General features: G+C 37.1%; 3 protein-coding genes across 13 annotated transcripts in view; 1 reads left to right on the top strand and 2 right to left on the bottom strand.

Moving 5' to 3' along the window:
• Positions 1-3156, bottom strand: part of LOC107272899 (RUN and FYVE domain-containing protein 2) — a 13738-nt gene extending 10582 nt beyond the window's left edge. For 2 of the 6 annotated variants that reach the window (XR_001539081.2, XM_015750548.2), the window contains exons 1-3: positions 1002-2152; positions 239-417; positions 51-160 (exon numbers count right to left, since the gene is read on the bottom strand). Coding sequence is in view for 5 of the 6 variants with exons in the window: in XM_015750548.2 (XP_015606034.1) it covers positions 51-160; positions 239-417; positions 1002-1311 (599 nt within the window). In the remaining variant the exon portion in view is untranslated. Of the gene's footprint in view, positions 1-50; positions 161-238; positions 418-1001; positions 2158-2812 lie in introns of those variants that run through there. The other 4 variants (XM_015750543.2, XM_015750546.2, XM_015750545.2 and 1 more) reach the window with 4 other exon arrangements.
• A 161-nt stretch (positions 3157-3317) lies between these two features.
• Positions 3318-13616, top strand: LOC107272887 (soluble guanylate cyclase 89Db). Of its 5 annotated transcripts, none has more exons than XM_025090205.1 (13): positions 3318-3459; positions 8901-9100; positions 10044-10237; positions 10338-10471; positions 10543-10779; positions 10920-11137; positions 11245-11352; positions 11466-11634; positions 11724-11867; positions 11953-12106; positions 12203-12312; positions 12403-12492; positions 12690-13616. In XM_025090205.1, the coding sequence occupies exons 1-13, from the start codon at positions 3451-3453 to the stop codon at positions 12780-12782; spliced, it is 1860 nt and encodes a 619-aa protein (XP_024945973.1). In that variant the 5' UTR covers positions 3318-3450; the 3' UTR covers positions 12783-13616. The 5 variants fall into 5 exon arrangements, with proteins under 5 accessions (XP_024945973.1, XP_024945975.1, XP_024945974.1 ...); XM_025090207.1 differs by having other exon boundaries at positions 3448-3454; positions 8901-8918; XM_025090206.1 differs by lacking the exon at positions 3318-3459 and adding an exon at positions 4383-4798 and having other exon boundaries at positions 8901-8918.
• On the bottom strand, positions 11957-15522 carry LOC107272889 (trypsin-1). 2 transcript variants are annotated; one of them, XR_003061362.1, is made up of 8 exons: positions 15318-15522; positions 14988-15165; positions 14724-14886; positions 14443-14651; positions 14163-14365; positions 14021-14075; positions 13789-13955; positions 11957-12324 (listed from the first exon to the last, which is right to left on the bottom strand). XR_003061362.1 is itself a non-coding variant. In XM_025090209.1 (7 exons), exons 1-7 carry the CDS (start codon positions 15387-15389, stop codon positions 13840-13842), a joined length of 996 nt encoding a protein of 331 aa, XP_024945977.1. In that variant the 5' UTR covers positions 15390-15522; the 3' UTR covers positions 12651-13839. The 2 variants fall into 2 exon arrangements, 1 of the variants encoding a protein (XP_024945977.1); XM_025090209.1 differs by lacking the exon at positions 11957-12324 and having other exon boundaries at positions 12651-13955.
• Between the last annotated feature and the right edge of the window lie 2141 nt (positions 15523-17663).

Genomic DNA, 17663 nt, shown 5'->3' with positions numbered 1-17663 from the left:
AAAAAAAAAAAAAAAAAAAAAAAAGAGAAACCAAAGCCTCCCATATCTACCTAACAGTCGGCAGATCTCGAATACTGGAGGTTATGTCTTGTGCTTCAGAACAATATTTCTCCACTAGCTGAAGAATATCCCAGAGTTCCTTTTTTGGACCAAGCAGACCCTGAAATCGAACCGCTTTTATTCCTGTCCCTATTTCCTCTATTCAATCTGGCACTGATCTCCTCCAGGATCCCTTTACCTTTTTCGGTCGCAGACCATGCCTGAGCACGTGCTCGAGGACAATGAAGAAATGTTGTAGAGGCATGTGATCGCTATCGAGCATCCTTCCATACTTTAACGAAGTCTCAATTAACTCCTTAACAATTAACTTGGAAATGTTGACAAGGTTGCTCCTCTCGATTATGACAGGATCTCGTGCTGCAAAAAGAAAATAATTCCGTCTAATCTAATCACTTTCCTATTCCCCCAACTCAATAAAATGGACACTCGGCCACTTCACTGACACAGAGTGAGTCACAGAAGTTTCACAAGAATTCGCGACGTGCACTGGCGCAGAGGCAAAGATTGCATCCAGTAGGTAAAAGAGTGACGAGCAGTAATATTAAAAAATTCTAAGTCAAGCACGAATTGTGCAATAAATTTAGACTGAATATGACGTATTATTATAAAAATATATAAACGTATTTCGTGTAAACATAAAAATTGTTAAAGACCCTCGTAATAATTTTTAAGTTTAGCAGCAGCGAGATAATTTTTTGAAAAATCGTCTACAAATTTACTGTAGATGCTGCCCTGCCTTATCTGAATAATCTTAAATGGTTGACGTGATAACAGATTGCAAAAGCGGTATGTATAGTGTACATAGAATCGCACAAAATTATAGAGTCAAAGAGGCAATCGTAAACCGGAAAGAAGCAGCCATCATCCCCAAAGAATATATGCGAATCAGAGGTGAAAAATTCGAAGGAACCGCGAAGGTGTTCAGTGCAAACAATACAAACATAAGCTGGAGATGTGTTGCAATGGCGGTGGGCTTGGCGGAAGTGTATCGCAAAGCACTGGATCGGGATGTTGTTGTATACCACTGAGGGCTAATGGCGGCGATGGCGAACGTTGCATCGAGTCCTGCATCGAGAACTCGACATCTTGAAGTTCCTTGAGACAGAGCCACTCGCCATCGACGGACACGCGGAAGTTGCACAAATAAATCGTGTCCTGAGCGCCGGCCATGTCTTGTTCGATCATGACCCCGCCGTGATGATGATCACCCGGGGGCCTCAGCTTTAAGCCGGTTTGTGATTCTTGCCGCATAGAAAATTCTTTCTTAGTTTCTTATTTGATCTTCTCTCGAGCGATGATGATTCTTTCTCTTTGGTTAAAATTCAAGATTGACCTTGACGTAGTGTCACCTTTTAGTATCGATCAGCTGGCACACTGTATATGGTATGTATGACGTCACTAAAGCCTTTGATTATACGTCGTTACATAGGTACTCAATGTATTAACTGTGAAACTGACCTGCTTTTCATTTGGGTCTATGAGATTGTGCACATTCATTTATGTAATTAAATTCATTTGTCCTTGTCAATCAATTTTGATTTGTTGGTGCCTTTTTGGTTTTTCGAGGAATTTGTAGTAATCGTCGTTCTCTTGAATTTAGGTCTATTTAATCGCAGTCGATGAGCTGAGACAGAAACACAGTTGATCGGACTGTTGTATAAATTGAAATGAAATTGCGATTTTGTTTGTTATGAAGGAGTTATCAAAAGTGTAATATTCTTCTTTAAAGTTGAGTATTTCTTCAACGCGATTATTCGACACTGGATCTCTTGTCGCCACAAACGTATTTAAGAATATATTCGAGTATCTATTTGTAGACTTTAAACGTAAACTAATGTAAACGTCAGCACTGCGAACGAAGCGAGAAAATTAAACTTATTACAAAAGCGAAAAAAAACGTCCAAAACGCACTGACTTCACTACATAATAATTGTGCTGTATTAAAGTTGCAAATTTTTCACGTGAAACGACAGATTGTTCTTTCGATGCCTCGTTTATTCGTATGCCGCACGTTCTAGGAGAAATTTCTCAGTGAAAATGGCGAATGCCGGAGAACCCTAAATATTGATTCTCCCGCCGACATTGCCTCCACCTACGATAATCAATAGGGCCGAGAAAACGAGTGAGCAGCTGGTGCTGCCACGACGCAACTCCGTGAAATGTGTTCTACGCTCAATCGGTAACGTAGAACAGTGGTAAATTGAACCAAAAAAAAAAAATCACATGGGTGTAAAACAACCATACCAATAATAAATACCAAAGATAAAAACAATAAGAGAAACGCAGGTGTGGTTTATACATGAATATATTTATTAATCAGACTGTTACATTATTGGGACATCAGATAAGCACAAGCAGAATCGAATGCACTATTTTAAACCTATCACATTTATAATCAACAGCAATAGTTTCACGTTAACATAGTCTAAGCAATCTACTTATAAATCAATAACAAAAGGAGTATCTAAATTATTGAAGAAATCTACATAAAGTTTATGTCGCCTAGGTTATGTTGGCAATGCAACAGTTGTATAAACTGTAATCAGAATATGACGCGATATCCACGCCCAGTGGGATATCACGAAAAGAATTTTTAAAAAACAAAATACGTCTTCTCTCCTGTCACTGAGAATAAAAATTTCGAAATGGCACAAGAAAAAAAATCTCATCGATCGTACTAAACTCAATTCAAATTTCGCGCGTCCTATAAAGTAACAAGCATGCACACGAGTATTATTTACTAGCTACTTACGTCTCGGCAACCACCACGCGTCCAATTTTCTCGGTCTGGAGACAACAAGATCCGGCCACCTGTCTTCCCTAATAGAATAACTCGATGGCGATCGCGATACACTCTTGTCATTCTCGTCCGACACCATACTCCCGGTCAACGACTTCTCGGATGGAGATATTGGCAAACCTTCACTGTTCTCCGCAGCCATGTTTACGTTTACTGTCGGCTCAGCGAGACGAGACGGGAAACGTGCGCGCGCATCCACGATGCATCCATCTCGTACGAATAGACACAAAACAAACACAAAGCACTCACTGGCCGTATGCAGTATAAGTCACAGGCTCCTTCAAGACTAACGTTTAATCAAGTGGTACAAGCAAGTGAAAAGCTCTACCAATAATGACAAAAGTTACGAAAATTTATTTTCTAGCACAAAACGAATTCGATTGGTCGGTCGGTGCTTCCGCAATCACAAATTCCTAAGAACATGTTTCTTTTCAAAGGAATCTTTTACACGATTCGCGGCTGTTACTGAACGACTGAGAATTAATGGAAAATCAGTTCGGCTGAATATTCCGGCTAGGGAATTTTCATATCGACTTGTGGCAACCATAACGTTAATCAACGTGGTAGGTCCTGTGGGTCCTCGTAAACCAATGAGTTGCGTACGTATTACAATAAAAATGATAGATTTTAATCTTGGCGTACTTCGCGCCGTGAAAACAATACGCGTACTAGCCAAGTGATAACAGATGATCTAATAAGAAAGGAATAATACGTTGTTGAATTGTTAAAAACTTTTTAATTGAGAAAAATCCAAATTAATGGACAAGGTCCTAGTTACACTTTCCCTAGAGAGAGATAAATATTTTAGTGTGAAAATTTGTCAAAAATTTTCACCGTAAATCTACAAAGTTTATGATATCGAAGCGTCATTTAATATTACATAATAAATACAAAAATATTTATTGCATTTCTTAAATAGCCTCAATAAATCATTCCACAATTTGTTTAATTAATTCTCGTGATTTCGTAATCCACATCGAACACGTAATTACCTAATACTTAATTAATTAAGATCTGCATAATACTGAGACCTGTAACAAATTACGTAACTCACCACCACATTCACCCAACATTTCTAAGTAACGCCATTTCATCACTCATATACTCATATCACTCATACAAAATTCTCAGTGACATATCTCATCTCTCGGAGCATCATACGAAGACTGATTAAATATAAAATTGAAAATGTAGAAAATTCTTGACAACTTCTAATACCATTATCCTTTCCCTAATACACTCTCTTTAATGACACTTACTATGTAGTATATACCTATACAGCATCCAATATCCTGCCGACTGAAACTTTTTTGCCAACTTTTAACGTTCATTCAAATTCTCATCTGCCAGCGCGGAATTATCGCAAGGAAGAGCCCGTATGACGTCTACCAGTGGGGTAGAATTTTAACCCCGGAACACGTGCCAAAGGATTTTTAAGGGTAGCCGACACCTCTAACGCCATAGAATATCCTCACCCTCAATAGGTGCGCACGCAGGGTTTGTGTATGTACAATACAGCTACCCCTAGATCACGGGGAGAGGTGTCCCTGGCTTAGCTACATCAGAACCAGCCAAAGTATCGCGCGACGTTGAAGTGTGCAAATCTTCTTCCTCTCCCCCCCACCTGTTTTTCATGAACGCACCTCGATCGCTTCGCAGCGAATAGTTCGTATAGAAACGCTCGTTAAGCCGCCTCGACAATGACGCGAAACACTTGACTCTAACGAGTGGTTCACGTACCGCGATGTCGCGTCTTTTAAAGTTTCAACGATACGCTTGACTTTCGCGCCCAATTTCGTTCTGTCATTCGCTTAATTTGATGTAGAAGAGTGTTAAAAAAATTTGAATTCGCCAACTTTCCTTACTTGATAATCAATTGTAATATCATTAGCAATCATGTACGGTATGCTTTTGGAGAGCGTTCAGCATTTTATACAGGTAAAGTTTATACTTTGGTACCTTTTTTTTTTCAGTAAGTTTTGTATGTTTATGGAAGTGGGATGAATTTCAATTTTTCAAACTTACATACATTTTCTTCTTGATGACAATGCGGTTACGTGCGCAAGTGACGTCAGGCATAGGCCAAATTTTGATGCTGATTTTGCATCAGACTCAGAAGTTCATATCTGATCGATTTTATGAGTGCACGTCATAAGCAATAAAGAATAACGTCGATGACATGAATGACTCCAGGAAATAATAAAGCATTTAGTATGCTTGGTGTATAGTCCGATGAGTGTTATTCTCGGAAAGGTCTCTTTAACATCAAGATCGTAATGAAAAAATATGTTGAGTTATCGTAAATGAACGGATGGATGAAATGGAAAAATTGAATTTCCTTCTTATAAAAAATATTAAATTTTTAAAAATATTATTCAATGTCTCTTTAGTCCTTCAGGAAATCCCTCATCGACCAGACATCAGGTGTAACGTATACCAAGCCCTTTTCAATATTCAATGAAATACGAGGAAAGTGTTTGACAGTATCAGCTTCCCTACTATACCAATCTCAGTTAGAATACGTTAATTTAGATTTGGTCTGTCTCTTTGAAATTTGTGTATAATACCAAAAAGCCATGTACTTAAAAATATAGGTTTTCAAAATATGTATTTCATATAAGAAGACTCTTAATATCGTTGGACTTGAAAAATTTGTTTAGTACGATAATATAAGAGTTCGTGCCTTTGACCGACAACCTTCCTTATTAATCATCCTCGAGTCATGATATATAAATAGCCCTTTGAAAAATCAAAAAATGATTCTTAACAGATTGTAATATTATTTATTGGGGGTCAAGATAAAAGCATGGTCTTTAGACTTTTCTTAATATCATGATAAATATCTACTCAAATGAATTTACGCTGATGCTCTTTTATCTTGATGAAGGGGTGTCGATTCTTCGGAAAGTGAATATACACCTGAAAAGGTCCATAGCTGGAAAATCCAGACCGTTATTGGGAAAAATGAGAAAACGCGAAAGTATCTCTAACTTTTCACACAGCTGGTACGAATATCCAACAAAGTTTAGAAAAGTCTCGTGTCTATGGGACATTAGACAAAAGTCTGTCATATTCTCAGATAAGTCCTCGAGCGGAATCTGTCTCATGAAAAATCATCTGGCCGAATCTTGAATTTCCTCTTAAGCTTTCTTTCGTAAAATAAAAAAGCTCTAAGTATTTTTAAGAATTCATTTTTCATGTGATTTCACTTACTTACGAATTATGCGAAAATCCTATAAAATCCAATAACATCTAAATAAGGCGGTTTTGAGGATTGTCATTCATTATAATAGATACTCTGGTAGCATTATCCAGTATTTCACCTTCTTCCGTATCAAAGTAATTTCATTATACAGCCTCCGGGGTTTCCCAGTGTGATTCTTTTTGTTATTCCCATGTTCACCAAGGAAAAAAAAAATATTAACTCATTTTTATCTGCAGCGAAAAGATTTCTTGCTATCGAATGAAATTTTATAAATTTTATTATGTATATATATATAATCATTTAAGGTACCTGGATACTTTCTATTAATGATAACATTAATTATTTATTTTCTGATTCACCTTACGAATCAATGGTCAAACTAATTTATGTCTTAATTAAAACTAGAAATCCTCTCATCTAAAACAGATTTTCATTGGATTAAATTAACTCATGGATTTCATATATTATTTTGGACATGGCGAATATTATTATTATAAAAATATTCTATTTCCATCAATGAAGTTTTTACTATAAAACATATACTAAAATCTGGCCCTAACGTACAATCGCATTCAAAAATGTCCGTGTCCCCATTTATTACACAACTCCGTGGAACAACCTTGAAATTTGTAAATTAAATCATATAAAAAAAAAACAATAACATATTTTTCACAAAATCCTTTCTGTACATTATTAAAATCGTAGAATGTAAAATTTCCATTTTTTCAAAATCCACAAAAATTTCATTTTAATGTCCCCCTCCTCTCGATGTACTTTAAACCCACGAGTCACGTACTTTATGAGCAAAAATTGATGAATACGAATATCGTTTTCTTCTTCACGATCAAATTGACTCAATCGCGATTATCCATTTTATTTTTATCCTCGTATGAAATGTTTTCGTTCACGTCGAATTTGTCGTTAAATATCACATTTTTCCGACACTTGACAATCAATTGATCCAAGATTAATCTGATTTTTCATACAGATTTGATGACGTTTGTTTAAAATACGTATCACGTGCTCACTATACGAAACGGGTTAAAGTATGCAATGAAATGGGCTCTCTGAATACAGATAGCTTAAATTATTAGCTTCCTTATCCGAGTATCATGTCTGTCGTACGATTATACACACATCGCCATACACGTAAAGTTTAAAAATATTACCCGCTACCAGACACGTCAAAGTTTCTCCCATTGTCCCAGAATTTACGATCAGATAAATCATTCATTTTATACCATACGATCGACCTATCCTAGGAAGCATCGATAACACCTGGAAAATAACAATAATAACATTCAGATGGTAATTCGCAAATAAATCAATCAATTAATTGCTAACAACGCCAACCGACTGAAATCCCATAGACCCATACCCATACGATATTCGATAAATAATCTATATTTAAGTACCGTCCATACTCATACACAAGACGTGCCACTAGTGTGATCAAGATACGATTAAAAATTCTATTCAGTCCCGTAACCGCGACATTATAATACTTTAGTGACGTCTGCTGTCAGAAATAGCTACTCAATGTCGAATTTCAGTCAGGTCCTTAAAATTAAGCAAGAATTAAGAACGCACGTTGCTACTACAACCTATTCGCGTTCGATAAGGTCGTTACGTAAATTAACGTTTGTAATTAATATAAGGTCAATTGTTTTGACAGTTCAATAGGAATTACCTAAATCAACACAATAATCCTAAATTATGACTTTTGTCATCCAACAATTAAAAGGGGCAACGAACGTATTCACGATGAATGCGGTTTTCATAATGATACTTAATTCGTAATAGACGAACGATAGGACACGATTCGCATGGAGGTTAGCTCGATAAATTTCATTTTAACGACCGACTGCTGCCAATTTCGCCGTGTTCCCAGTATACAGTCCCCCGTGGGAATTACTTTATTAAACTATCAATTATTGGCAGCTTTAGCCTTTTCGTGATTACTCGTCATTTATTGTTTGCGAAGGGCTTAAGGGATATTGGTTCAGTTTATATAGAGACCATGCGTTTATTTACCAAGATAAATTTCATGAGGATCATCTTAATGAGTTGAAAGTTATCTTAACGGGAGATTAAAGGCCGCGTACGCTGTTGGAATTTATTATATAGTCTCTAAGCAATAGTACAAACCTTCGAATGGATTACTATTTGAGTTAGATCCAAATCTTATTGACAATGCTAATACGTTGCTTCAAAGACACACAGAGAGTGAGACTAGGCCTAGAAACTAGAGGAAATCATTGGTACGAGCATGGGTGTTCTGTAAATCGATAATTTTGATAAGCAAAGTATAATTGATAACTCGATGATAACTGAATGGTTGCTTGATTATCTTTGCTGTGTTTTTTTATACCACGCACTGACAATGACAGCGACGTCATTCCCTATTCGAATTATAATCAGTCCTATGGAAATAAAGTTTTATCTCAACTGGAAATTAATCCCACGGTATAATATACATTACAACCCCCCATTATCGTCGAAGAGCTGATTCACCACAGTGGTTCGCCATTTCATTGGATTACACGAGAAGAGAATCTCCGGCTTGTTATCAATGATATAAATTTTTGGAAAACAGCGATTTCATTCCCTCTCAAAGCTTCTTCGTTAACAGAGCTTTATCCCATCACCTTTTATTCTCAATCCCGTAATGGCAGCCGAAATCCTTTTAATTCGACTTCTAAACCACTAGGGGTCGCATACAATTTTCTCTGGTAAAAAGTCAAATTATCATTAGTAAGCGAACGGGTGTTTGCGCTATAACCATAATAAATTCAAATTTGAAAAATTGTATATTTGTGATTTTTTTTTTTTTAGTTGGAATATGGAGAAGAGGTATGGCTATGTATATTGGAAGCAGCTGGCGTGAAACATACAGTTTTCAATACGCGACAAATTTATCCTGACAATCTGATAAGGGATTTGGCTAAAGCTCTTGCCGCTTATACTTGCGACACTGAAGACAAGGTGATGCAATTCTTTGGCAGGTGTTTCGTTCGATTCTTCAGCAATTTGGGGTAATTTTAATGTATCAAGTAATTTACTATCCGAGAGATATTATCGAGCTGGTTTTCAATTGTTTCATTACGTCATCAATGATAATGACTCTTTAGAGTTAATTGAGAAGGAGTTAGGTACCAATAGCTATTAAGGTGCAACCCTGCTGTGAACTTCCAAGGGTTAATTATAAAATTAATTGTTCTGTAATTGCTGGAAAGGACAACCAATAGCTGGACGCTCGAACCATTTATTACCCAAGGGTAGGAATACTCTTCGGTTAGAATGTTCACTTGAGTAATTATATATTAACGTATAGATCGGATTAATAATATTCGTTCTATAAAATGAACGTGGGAATTTTTTTAATTAATCCAAAATTTTTTTTGTAACTTAAAACATCCTCAATGTACAAACGCCATAATTACTTTTATCGATTCTCTGTTTTATGATAGTTTCATGATTGACACAACTAAGTATAATCAGAACACTCGAACGAAGAGTAAAAAATTTACCAAAAAATAAATAAACGCAAAAATTAAATCAAAAAGGATCCAACCTTAACTTTTTAGGTTGCCTACAAGTTTTTAGAAAATTGCGAAAAATGTCACGATAATAAAAAAAGATGCAAAAAATCTGTGCTCAGTGGCACCGTGTGAAATATCTTTTCCGCGAATTTTACACCGTAACGGGATATGAGCTTATAGGTATGTAAAGATCGTTGATAAACTGAAGGTGTATATATATATATATATATAATGTCAATATGTGAGAATTATATATTCACATACAAGTTTCACATATATATGTTCTATCTGTGCGGGCGGTCTCGACGGTATGCCTACCCTGAAATTTATAGGCCCGATTAAGTGGAATATTTCATGGATTGGTCGTTAAAAAAAAGTGACGTAATAAAAAAGAAAGATTTATTCCCAACTTTTTACCAATATTTATTTCGCTTAGATACGACTGCACTATCAAAGCGACTGGACGATATTTCTGCGACTTTCTACAAAATGTCGACAACATTCATATGCAAATGAGATTCACATATCCAAAAATGAAGAGTCCCTCCATGTATATCACTCATGTCGATCCACACGGTGTTTTTCTGGTATACAGAAGTACCAGGCAGGGATTTACTCACTACTTCATGGGTGAGACATTTGATCGATAAGGACTAGGATTAATGGACGGAAATTCGAAAGAAAAGAATCATGAATTTGATTTATATCCAAAAATGCATTAATGCGACAGGTCAGCTTTTTCAAATTGCCAAGGATCTTTATAAAACAACATTGGACATCAGGGTACTGGAAACCTCGAATAATATACCGGGTTCTCAAAATGTCATGGTTAAATTTCGCATTGATTTTGACAATCGTGATTACGTAAGTAGCAATGTCGCAAGTGAAAATAAATAATGTCCAATTAAAACTTTCCAATGAATCTTCTTTGCCAGATATCAAAAAATACTAAACTGAAGGCTCCCATGGGGGCACAATTATCCCCCGTACCCTGTACGCTGTTACTGCGATTATTTCCCTTTGGGGTTATTCTTAATCGTAACATGTGCATTCTGGGTGCTGGGGAGAAACTCATGCAGGCGTGGGGTGGCAGCACGTCCGTGCTGAACAAGCACGTCAGTGAACTCTTCAAGTTACGACGACCTAAGGGAATCTCATTCACTTGGAGAAACGTAAATAAAACAAAAAGTCATTCTTTCATTTATTTCTTTTTTCTTTTTTTTTGAAAAAAAATTGTCCAAAAATCTTATTAAGTTTTTCAAATTTATTGGTCAAGTTAAGAGAGAGAAAAACAGACGCTTCGTCTTTTTAGGTGATGAATTTACATTCCGTGATGTTCGAACTAGAATTAATCAGATCGTCTGAAAGTAAATCTGTTGTTCCGGAATCCTCTGTAACGACGACTAATAGTCCCAGCACGAGTTCCGGTTTAGATAGGAGAGGAAGTCAGGGAACAAGAAGTATCTTATTCAAAGGACAAATGAGATACATTGAAGATATCAAGGGAATAATTTTCCTCTGTAGTCCCTTGTAAGTTCGACCAATTATTATTTTATCATCATACACATATACATATATATATTTTCACAATATAATTAATGATATATATATATATATAAATCTTAATCATTTAACAGGATCAACAACGTGGACGAGTTACGTAACATGGGTCTGTTTTTCAATGATCTTAATCCACACGGCTTGAGTCGCGAGATGGTTTTTCGAGGATTGGAACATTGTGGAAGGTAATTTGGAGAGCTATCCAATGTATTAAATCAACTTTGATCGTTTATTCCTTCAGTGAATAGTTAAATCAGCATAGGCGAAAGATAATAATTCTTTAGTTATTTATTAACAGGTTAGAGATGATGTTCGAAAGGGCTGAGCAAAAGTCAGCGGAGCTTGAGATAAATTATGACCTTTTGGATCGATGGAAAAATAAAAGTGATGAATTACTTTATTCCATGATACCGCAAATTGTTGCCGATCGTTTACGTGCCGGCGCCAGTCCGCTCAGTACTTGTGAGGTGGGTACTGATTAATCTTAAAGCGTTGAAACAATTTTTTAAAAAATGATCCCATGCTAATTCCGAATTAATTTTTTTACTACTCCCAGTCCTTCGAATCCATCACTGTGTTGTTCTGTGAACTTTGCGATTTCAACTATTCGACCATAGAAGATGCCATGGATATAGTATCCTCCATGAATGCAGTGTTTTCCTGCTTTGACTCTCTTATGGATAAATTTAATGTCTACAAGGTAACCTGTATTAATTTTGTCAAATTTCTTTAGCCCAGCGATTTCAAGGGATACGGATATTGATTAATGAATTTTACTCGTTCAGGTGGAAACCGTGGGGCGAGTTTACATGGCAGCGAGTGGAGCTCCAGATAAGACTGAACATCACGCCCGAAATATTGCTGATGTCTCATTGCAGCTTATCACCCACGTACGGTCGCTCAAGCTACCATCTGGCCTCGATATACAAATTCGCATTGGTATCTGACAGTTGATTCACTAATATCCCAATGATCTTCGTATCAGATTAATACATATATGACCCAACCTGTTTTTCCACTTTCACATACTCTCAGGAATACATTCTGGTCCTGCTGTTGCTGGGGTTGTTGGTATCAAAGTACCAAGATATTGCTTCTTTGGAGATACCGTGAATACAGCATCCAGAATGCAAACGACGAGTACGGTTAGTAGGTTGCTGGAAGTCAATCAATTAATTTGAGAAAATTTTTAATGACTTTTTATAGACTAATTAAGAGGATTTTTTTTAATGCAGCCTGGAAAGGTTCACTTGTCTCCGGATACTAAAATACTTTTGCCAGAGGACAGATATCATTTGGAACCACGTGGCACGGTGTGGGTTAAGGTAGGTTCCTGCAAATTTTATGTCGTTGAAATATATTAAGGAATTTTTGCAAAACAATATAACGACTTTGATTCAGTCCCTTATGTATCTCTGGGAATTTTTCATACAGCACAATAAAAAATTATATGACGATTCCAAGGAAAATGGTACGCGAGGAATTTGGGTAACTCTAATAAAATTTATTTCTCATTATTCAGGGCAAAGGTAACATGGAGACGTATTGGTTGTACGAGAAGGAACAACGTCCTGCAATGCCAAGCGTGAAAAGTTCTCTAGTCACCGAAGTATAGAAAGCACAGAAGATTTGCCATTTGTTAAATTTACGTTTGAATCACACTAAAAAGATAATCAATCAGTTGTAACTTTAGTATCAATGTCGACGTATCTGTTTTGAAGACGAACAGTGCAAATTTTGAAGTTGCAAAAAAACAATGCGTGCGGCTTAAAAAATGTCTAATATCAACGTTAGTTCCTTACACGTGACTCTTGAGCTTACCACCTAAATATATGTGGCATCTAGTATCTGTCGCGTTATTAATCTTTATCTAGTCGTGCGTAGCCGAAAGGACCTCGTACTTAATATTTTCACACATAAAATTAATACTAATCACCTAAATACCTACCCCAGGACTACCTGTGGTCACAGACTCGAAATTTAATTATTGTTAATTTTATAAACAAAGGTATCAAATGCGCGATCCCTCGCGATTAAGCACGGCTGGATAAAGTAAAAATTCTATTATGTATACGAAACATATCTCTAACAATGCTTATGTGCAAAATCGCCATTGATCTGCACATATACGTGCTTATACCCAAAGAGTAAATTAATTAGGCCACTCTAACATGATTATGACAGTCTGAAAGGCACGTGGGTCACACGTGCCAGTTACGATTACATATATACATAATTAATTATAACATATCATTCGGCCTGACGTAAGTTACACACGATGAATACACCATACGAAAAAATCTTGGTCTCATCCGAAAAAGTGCGAAATTAAAAGAGAAAGTTTTGACAACTTTCATTTCTATACGCTCATAGTATTACAGCTAGCCAAAGCCGCGAACATGGATACTCGTGCCTTAACAATCACTTTTCACAATACCAGTACAATTACGTTGACCATTTTTAAGTTGTATCTACAAAAGCTTAACAATAACACAACCGTATCTATACGCGTAGATAGTTTAGATCACGAAAGTTATGTATACCAATAAAACAAAAAGGATACAAAATATTATATATAATTTACAGTGCAACAAACGTATCAATCAACTCAGCGAGCTCACCTGTACAATACCAAAATCCATATTCAGTATCCAAAAAGTTCTATCCTGCCATCAGCAATAACAAGCATCCAACGTGTTACGCTCTATCCAACTTAGATAACGATTTACTCTGGCATAAACCCCAGGATAATTAGGCTGTGCGCACCCCTCGCCCCAGGATACAACTCCTGTATTATAAAAGATTATTATTATTTTGAAATTAAATAAGATAATTAAAAGGATCGAGACTCACCGACAACTCGATGAACGCCATCCCTTGCCACGTGTAATGGACCACCACTGTCACCCTGTATATGCATATCCGACATATTAATTCAATGATAGTCATGAATTATTAGCGATGCAAAAAAAATATACCTAATTATTTGAATTACCTGACAAGAATCTTTGCTCCCTTCCTTGAACCCAGCACAGAGCATATTATCTGTAATTTTTCTTGCTGGATACTTTGTCGCCCGGCAATCGTTATTCGTCATGATCGGTACGCTGACTTCCTGTAGCGTTATAGAAATAGGTCCAGAAGCTTCGGTCGCTCCCCATCCTGTTACTATACCCGTGTCACCGGCAAATGTTTTCCCTGACCCAAGAACGTATCATTTTCATATACAATTCATACATAATTTCAATGCCTTTTCTTCCATCCACCCAACTCACCGAATTCAGGCAGGCATACTGGTCTCAATGGTCCCTCGAATTTCAGGCTGCCTTGTACCTTCAACAATGCTATATCATTGTTATAATTAACAGTCGAGTAACCACTGTGTCGAATAATCTGTTCGATTTTGAATTCCTGCGTCTGCGTTTCCGTCGTGGTATTTCTGTCATGTTCGAGAAGACGGACACCCATCTTGCTCCTTTGAAAGCTAGAAACGAGATTTATCGATTTAATCGCACGACCAATGAAATCGATTTGCATTGATTATTTAATAACATACCCGTCAACGCAATGAGCAGCTGTCAATATGTATCGTGAATTAATCACCGAACCACCACAATAAAATTTTCCTTGGTACAATAATAATGCCATCCATGGATACTGATTTACTTGTGTCTCCACGCCACCCACAATTCTGTGCTGCTTGTTCGTCAGACCACATTCTGCCGGAGATTCGTAAGGATTGAGATAAAATAATTAATCGCAGGTGTAATTAGTAGTTTTAAACTATACACTTAAAAATTTTCTAATTTCAGGTACTAACTGCATTTTGGACAATCTTGAGGTTTCTCTATTTCCGGTTTCGCAGTGGTACCTCCTGTTTGGCCGCTTAGCAGCTGGGAAAGCCATTCCAGAAATCCTTTGTCGTCGAGCCCGGGATTAGAGAGATTTGCACTGGTAACATTTTTTTTGCCATTGCCAAAACTTACAGATATCCCACCCTGTCAACATCCGTTACGCCTTATTGTCAATTATGAGTTATTTTAATAATTGATCTCTCGAATTACACTTTTTAATCGTGAATAATATACTTAATTGATCCTTCTTTTTTGAATTCAACTAAATCGTCCATACGTCCGATCCATTTGCTTACCTTCTCGGGCACTGGCGACGGTGACGACGTCACCACGATCACGAGGCCGATAAAGATGGACGTGAGGTGCATTATTATTTAATGCATCCGTTCTCGCTGCTCTCTCCGGGTACGATCGGCTATACGAATACACTGAGTATTATATTAAATCAATTCTATTGCTCACTTGTTACCAACTCGACGGACACTTTCACATAGGCTTCGATTCCGTGCTACATCTTTATTTATACGGAATAGCCGTCGAGCGGGAATCGCAGGTGAAAACTTAGGCTAGTCGTATGCTAATTTATCGCAAATATTCGACATAGCCATCGTTTCCTAGCAGTTTACAAGAAAATAAATATATATATAATTCTCTGATATAACCAGGACTCGAGATCATTCCCTCTCGCCGAACGACATAACCATAACAATTCAAGCGAGCAAAGAAAATGAATTCATTACGTAAAGGTAGGTTCAGTGATTTCGTATAGTGCGTACTATAAAGAAATTACAAAAAAATAATAATAATAATAAAAGTCTCATTCATCCTCTACACTGTATATATACTTATACAAAAGTTATACAGCAACGATCCGGTACGTATTAGTTTGTATCCAAAAGCCTCCAGCAAAGTTCTAACAACTTTTTCTCTGAAAATCCCAGTTTTATACGAGAGAGATTCTGAGCCAATCAGGAGATGGATTTATCTTATTGCGGGGTATTTCTGAGTAACTTAGATAGCATATGTACCAGAAAAACATACGTACCACCCATAAGCCATGACAGTGGGTCAAGGTATATGGGCCACGACACCCTCATGCGGGTTCGCCTTGCTTTATTGTCTCGACGTATACAGTCGTCCATTCTTATCAGAAGCCTTGCCTTAGTTTAACGAAGACACGTGATCCGCGTTAAAATCTCTGGTCAAAATGATATCAATTTTTAAGATAAAGAACAATGAACAAATAATCGATAATTCGGAGACGCAAAGACCTAAGTAAATAATTTATGTGTTCGACCCTATTTTCAATACTTTATGACTCGACTGTTCGTTCGCCTTGTTCACGCTCGCAATCAGTTTATTTCCAAGAGTGTCGAAGAATTAGTTAATTACTAATGGCATACACTATATTTATGGCTAGACAAGGTATACAATACAGATATACAAACACAATGCATTTATTTTATGATCCATTAAACAGTACACACGTGTGTATCATACCTGGTGTATATAGGAATAGCTCAACCACAGTACACATTGCTGCTTGTCAAAGTAATCGAATTTCACAGCCAGTACGATATCTCTCATTGTACTCGAATTGCGACCCAAATTGTTTTTCTTCAGCTGCTCGTAAAGCAGCCACGCACACTGATCTCAATATGCAGACTGCAGTATCGTTACTTTTCAAGGAGAAACAAAGACTGTGTAAGGTTACGTCCCAGAATTCACAATGAGGGTTGAAAGGAGTGGCAAGCAGACCTAGAACGAAAATCAATAATTAAATGAACCGGACAAGAGAAAAATTATTTAAAAATTCGATGAATCTTCGAAATTCTAATGATTGGTGTGTAATTAGTCTCATTCGATTCCAGCAGGAACCTCAGTTAGTCCCAAAGCGAAATCTTCACGGAACGTGTCTGTAGTTCTCCGGGTAGCCAAAGGTCACTCAAGCTAATGGGAAACTTTGCATAAAGAGGCGGACCGAAAGAGGCAAGGAGTCGCACGGGCTAGTCTTAAACTCTACTGGGCGCCGTCTTTAGTCGTCGAACTTGGCGTCGCGCGTGACTATGAATTTAGGACGCAACTTCCAACTGCCGAGCAGACTTTACCAGCGGTGGATATTTGTCAGGTTTTTCTTTTCCTTTTTTCCTCTCATTATAAGTTACGTGCTTTTTTCATCACTCTGTATTATATTCTCGTTCCCTCTCTCTCTCTCTCTCTCTGATTTTGACTCTAGTAAAACTAAATCGAATTAATTTTCTTTCTTTCCCTTATTCGTCATCTAACACGACTGCCGAACCATCCCGACCGCCTTACACGAATATATCGGCGGATACTTGGATATCACTTTACCTCGAATCTTTGTTAGACGACAAGGGCAGACATTGACCCCAATTCGTAGTTCCCACGTGAACCCATATGACATCGTCTCACAATCTCATATACGTTTCCCAGAAACTCACTACTATTGCTATATGGTACCAAGTGCCAACGTCTAAACACATACGAATGCGGATGACTTCGGGCGTCCCAAATGACTTGACGTTCGCTCGTATTCCTCGAATCCAAAGACAAATGTTCAAGTCGTACGAAGCTGGAAAGAAATTTTGTACAATTCAAAAAACAGCCTACCTGTACCAGCT

This window comes from Cephus cinctus, unplaced genomic scaffold, assembly GCF_000341935.2.
Source record: "Cephus cinctus unplaced genomic scaffold, Ccin1 Ccin1_scaffold1310, whole genome shotgun sequence".
Lineage (NCBI taxonomy): Eukaryota > Metazoa > Arthropoda > Insecta > Hymenoptera > Cephidae > Cephus > Cephus cinctus.
This window is presented reverse-complemented; position numbering and strand designations above follow the sequence as displayed.

What these genes read in the sequence shown, in the direction of transcription:
- LOC107272889 (XM_025090209.1), bottom strand. Translation starts at nt 15,389, where the DNA reads ATGCACCTCACGTCCATCTTTATCGGCCTCGTGATCGTGGTGACGTCG. An exon ending in AGTATGCCTGCCTGAATTCG is followed by an intron (nt 14,366 to 14,442) that starts GTGAGTTGGGTG and finishes TTCTTGGGTCAG; the next exon opens with GGAAAACATTTGCCGGTGAC. An exon ending in TGGCGTTCATCGAGTTGTCG is followed by an intron (nt 13,956 to 14,020) that starts GTGAGTCTCGAT and finishes TTTATAATACAG; the next exon opens with GAGTTGTATCCTGGGGCGAG.
- LOC107272887 (XM_015750514.2), top strand. Translation starts at nt 4,757, where the DNA reads ATGTACGGTATGCTTTTGGAGAGCGTTCAGCATTTTATACAG. An exon ending in CGATTCTTCAGCAATTTGGG is followed by an intron (nt 9,101 to 10,043) that starts GTAATTTTAATG and finishes TATTTCGCTTAG; the next exon opens with ATACGACTGCACTATCAAAG. An exon ending in TCTCATTCACTTGGAGAAAC is followed by an intron (nt 10,780 to 10,919) that starts GTAAATAAAACA and finishes TCGTCTTTTTAG; the next exon opens with GTGATGAATTTACATTCCGT.